This window comes from Empidonax traillii, unplaced genomic scaffold (assembly GCF_003031625.1).
Source record: "Empidonax traillii isolate 1590-97213 ecotype Southwest subspecies unplaced genomic scaffold, ASM303162v1 scaffold959:size240107, whole genome shotgun sequence".
In the NCBI taxonomy this organism is placed as follows: domain Eukaryota; kingdom Metazoa; phylum Chordata; class Aves; order Passeriformes; family Tyrannidae; genus Empidonax; species Empidonax traillii.
The window spans coordinates 1-4,601 of NW_020956152.1; the positions used below are offsets into that span (position 1 = coordinate 1).

Here is a 4,601-nt window from a genome sequence, read left to right on the forward strand (position 1 = left end):
GTAAAATGATGCACCATAGAGGTCTGGTTTAATTTAAGCCAGCAATTCCAAATGCACTACCTCAGAAAAGCATTTAACCCTTGCATATACCAAAGGCTAACTGTGGGACAGTATTGGAGGCATCAGATGAATTCCTAGATCCAAGATTTAATTCCCTATTGTATGACCTTTAAAGGTCCCTTCCAACCCAAACTGTTCTGTGACTTTATGTTCAGAAATGTATGTCTCTTCTCACCGCCTTCCTAATTTTTCATTCCTATTGAAACCAAATCTTAAAAATCACAAAAGTGAAATACTTTCTTAAGAACTATCTAATGATCTGTATATATGCTTTATAACTAGATTTTTTTCTGTTATTTTTAATAAATTGTTTTGTCATTAAGGGTGAAAATTAAGCCCCAAAACCAGACAATCAACTTTGGGTTGCTTAGGCAGATACTTAGAGTAAATTTTTGCTCTGTTTTAATAATTTAGCAAATCCATCTGTAAATACAGTTATAGTGATCAATTCTACATGGACATCAATAGGTGAGATACCCAGAAATTTATAAAATTTTGCTGAAATAAAAATTTTTAAAAAGTCTAAAAAATATGAAATTCAGTATTTAAATTTCACAGTTCTCACTTTTTTGAGAACACATTACACTGTCATCAGTAGTTTACTTAGTTCATGGACATCCTCAAGTAAGGAAACTTCTGATTCTTAGCACCTTCACAAAAGAGATTAAGGGTGTTAATTTATCCTCATGCTTCATATTTTGCTCCTTTGAAAATGGAGCTGCAAATGGACTTTACAGAAAATAGGGCAAACTTTATTAATTCCACTAAAATTACGGTAAGGCAACAACAAGAAATATAGGATGTGAATCTGCTCTTAATTTTGTTGTATCCCTCCATGTTCTTGTATCCAAGCCACTGTTGATATAGCTAAAGGCTAGGAACTACTAGGGCTGGTATTTTAAGAAAAAATAGACTACAAATTTTACAGATGCCTGCATGCAGGTGATTTCATTTCAGTCTTAAAGAAGTCAGCAGAGGGGATGTACAGTATACCTCTACCAAGGGACACCCCGAAAGTAGATCTTTCAAAAGGGGTACATTAGTGTTCCTCTGTACAAACAGAGTGCTATGCTACTTTTATTAATAAAGTGACAAAGAACTCAGAAGTTTGCCTCATGGACAGCAATGCCACAGCTAGGTCCTCAGTGTGCCCAAGAAGGCCAATGGCATCCTGTCCTGTATCAGAAATAGTGTAACCAGCAGGACCAGGGCAGTGATCATCCCCCCGGACCTGATCAGCACTGGTGAGGCCTCACCTCGGATACTGCGTTCAGTTTTGAACCCCTCAGGACAAGAAAGACATTGAGGTGTTGGAGCATGTCCAGAGAAGGGCAATAAAGCTGGTGAAGGAGCTGGTCTCTTCTCACAAGTAACAAGTAATAGGACAAGAGGAAATGACCTCGAGTTGCAGCAGGGGAGGTTTAGATTGGATATTCAGAAAAATTTATTCACAGAAAGGGTTGAAAAATATTGGAACAGGCTGCCTAGGGAAGTGGTGTGGTCACCAGCCGTGGAGGTATATAAAAGACACGTAGATGTGGCACTTGGGGACATGGTTTAGTGGTGGGCTTGGCAGTGCTGGGTTAACAGTTGAAAACAAAGTTCCTAAAGGTCTTTTTCAAGCTAAATGATTATATGATTCTTGATCCTGGGCATGGAGCTCCACCTGACCTCACAACACATCCCTCCAGGGAACCATTTGTTTATTGTAATGGGAGTAGTGGTCTGAGACTTCACCTCCCTGGAGCAGTTCACAAAGGGGTCATGCGATGACCACGACTTGCACAAAGGGCCACAAATGAGAGCACATGGTAAGGGCACAACAACTTATTTCAGTGGCAGATAGCTGCTATGGGTTGGTTTTGCCAGAGACCACATCCAAGAGCACACTGAGGCATCACACACTGCTGAATGGCTCTGAATCTATGAATCTGAATCACTGGTACAGAAAAGGCATTTGGGATGTGGATCTACACAAGAGCAAAGACAGGTGTTTAGAATAATAGTTTAATACAGGTCCAGCTACTTCCTCCCAAAGTAGTCTTAGCTTGTCTGAAGTAATAATCTGCCACAGACAACATTAGGTAAAATTTTTTTCTGATAACTGCTCCCCCAAAACACAATTAAGTAATCTCACCTAGACGCAATAAGAGGGAGTCAAAACAACAAACTGAAATTAGTAATTTCTCACTTTTATAAATCTGGATTGGACTACATCTCTATACCTGAAATAAAAATGCTAACACTTCAAATTTTTAACTATTCCTTATAGTTTTTTCCCCTTAACATACTCCTCTTAACTCCTCCATTGCATCAAGATGCTGCTTCCACCAGCACTGAAACTTCTTAAATTCCAGGATAAATTAAATTAGATTAGAAGGCTCAAAATCCTTTCTTTCCTGTAGCAATTTAAATAACTTACAAAATGATCAAAACATAGCAGATACAAATCTTTAGCATTTTCAATAAATCCTATCAGCCAGTATTTTTTATTAAGAAACTGTGACACTCTCCGTATTAAACACATATCTCACCTTAAACATGGGTCTCACATGCTCCAGGTGTGTTGCACTAGTAAAAGGGGCCTGAACGTGGCTCACTGCCTCCATAAGAGCTTTAGCTGTTTTAGCCATTTGTTCCATTTCCAAGTTATAAAGGAGTCTTCTCTGCTTTTCACTAGCAACACCTGTAAACAGATTTTTTCCTCTCATTTGTGCATCTTTACTAGAGGTGTCTTTAGGAATATAAGAATTTCACATTTTTCATTAAGTGCAATACTCAGATGCAATTTTTCTATTAACTTTACATTTTGACATTACCACACCAGAAAGATATTTCTTTTACAATATAGATAAAATTTAACTTAAGGCAAACTAATGTGTGAAATGTAACCTGTTTTTAAACCTTTATAGCATTTTAAGATTTGCACAACAAAGATTTCTTCTCCATCACCTCAACTGACAGCATAAATATCACATCCCTAAGCTAAATTCAAAGCGAAGAAACATTTCGTAGTAATCTATCAGCATACAAAATAAGAATAAAAATAACTGGACATTGTTTTTCTGATGGACAACTACATTAATCACGTTTTCATTTCCATAACAGAATCTCCATCGCATCAAGACAGTGAAATCCAAGAAGCATGCAATAATAAGTTTTTTAAAAATTACAATAAAACATAATGATAACTGAATAAATACTGAAAACAAGAGGGATTCTTTTTACCAGATGCAAGTTTCCTGCAAGCAATCTGTTCATAAGGCTAACACAGAACTTGAAAGTATACAAATATGTTGGGAAAAAGTCAAGTCTCTTTAATCTTCTCTGTAGAAAAGAATAAATAACACCTGAATCTTCATGTTGTGTAAAACACAAGTTGTTTTTTTTTTCTCAAGTTTTTCAGGTATTTGAGAGAGGAAAAGATAATTCATTTTATAAATGCATAAATTAGTGCCGTACAAACCAAATATTGCAACATTTTTGAAGATGACAGACTGGTTATTGCAGGAAATCACAAGGGTTACTATAGAAATAGAAGACCCACCCAGTGTGTCTATTCTGCACTATGCCTATCGGTGACACTTTTTTCATAAAGCCCTTAAATTTCCATGTGATGCTGTTCAACAGCAAAACCTGCCTTCTCTCCATGGTGAATGCACCAATCGCCAGGAATTCAGACACAAAGGGAAGTGAAAATAAGCAGTTGCATTTAACACAGATTTGAAGGCATCGTCATGCATTTACGTTAAAAGAAAAACGATATAAAATTAGAAGGGAGGACTCATTTTGATTTGAGTGGTGTTTGCTTCACTGAACTCTCCTTTTAAAAAGGAGAATTTGATGAAACTGAAGAGCCAAAACTTCAAAGAAAGCTAGTATTAAAACTACTTACTTTGTTTACTAGATTTTGTGGGTATTGTTAATTCTTTTGTTTCCTTCATTGAAATCTTCTTTCCAGCTATTTCATTATAGATAGCAGACAAATACTCTTCAGGGAGATCTTTACTGTCATTGATACCTCTATTCATTTTAATATATTGTTCTTTTGTCATTTTATTCTTAACCTGAAACACAGAGAGTAGCCATAAATATCAACAAATGAGGCAAGCTCCTTGCAGTTACAATGCTGCCAATAGAACTGCCCAGCAGATGAAAAATTACCATCAAGGACAAACCTACTGATTCAGAAGACATTTTTAAGTATTCAACATATGCAAGACTACACTGTCATACCTACAAAATAATATAAGGACATGAGGACATTCTAACACCCATGCAGTAGGATCCACAGATTGATTAGACACACATTACCAAAAACAGAAAACCCAAACAAACCCAGCAAAAAACAAACCCCCTCCCAAAAAAAGAGAGAAAGAGAAAGAGAGAGAGAAAGAGAGAGAGAAAGAGAGAAAGAGAGAAAGAGAGAAAGAGAGAAAGAGAGAAAGAGAGAAAGAGAGAAAGAGAGAAAGAGAGAAAGAGAGAAAGAGAGAGAAAGAGAGAAAGAGAGAGAGAGAGAAAGAGAGAAAGAGAGAAAGAGA

General features: G+C 36.6%; 1 protein-coding gene across 1 annotated transcript in view; it reads right to left on the reverse strand.

The window, feature by feature from the left end:
• Positions 1–2,594: 2,594 nt before the first annotated feature.
• LOC114067774 (brefeldin A-inhibited guanine nucleotide-exchange protein 1-like) overlaps positions 2,595–4,601 on the reverse strand; it is a gene marked incomplete at its 3' end in the record, with an annotated part of 60,349 nt that continues 58,342 nt past the window's right edge. Inside the window, exons 18-19 of the mRNA XM_027903434.1 lie at positions 3,956–4,127; positions 2,595–2,746 (exon numbers count right to left, since the gene is read on the reverse strand). Coding sequence (XP_027759235.1) covers positions 2,595–2,746; positions 3,956–4,127 — 324 coding nt within the window. The remainder of the gene's footprint in view (positions 2,747–3,955; positions 4,128–4,601) is intronic.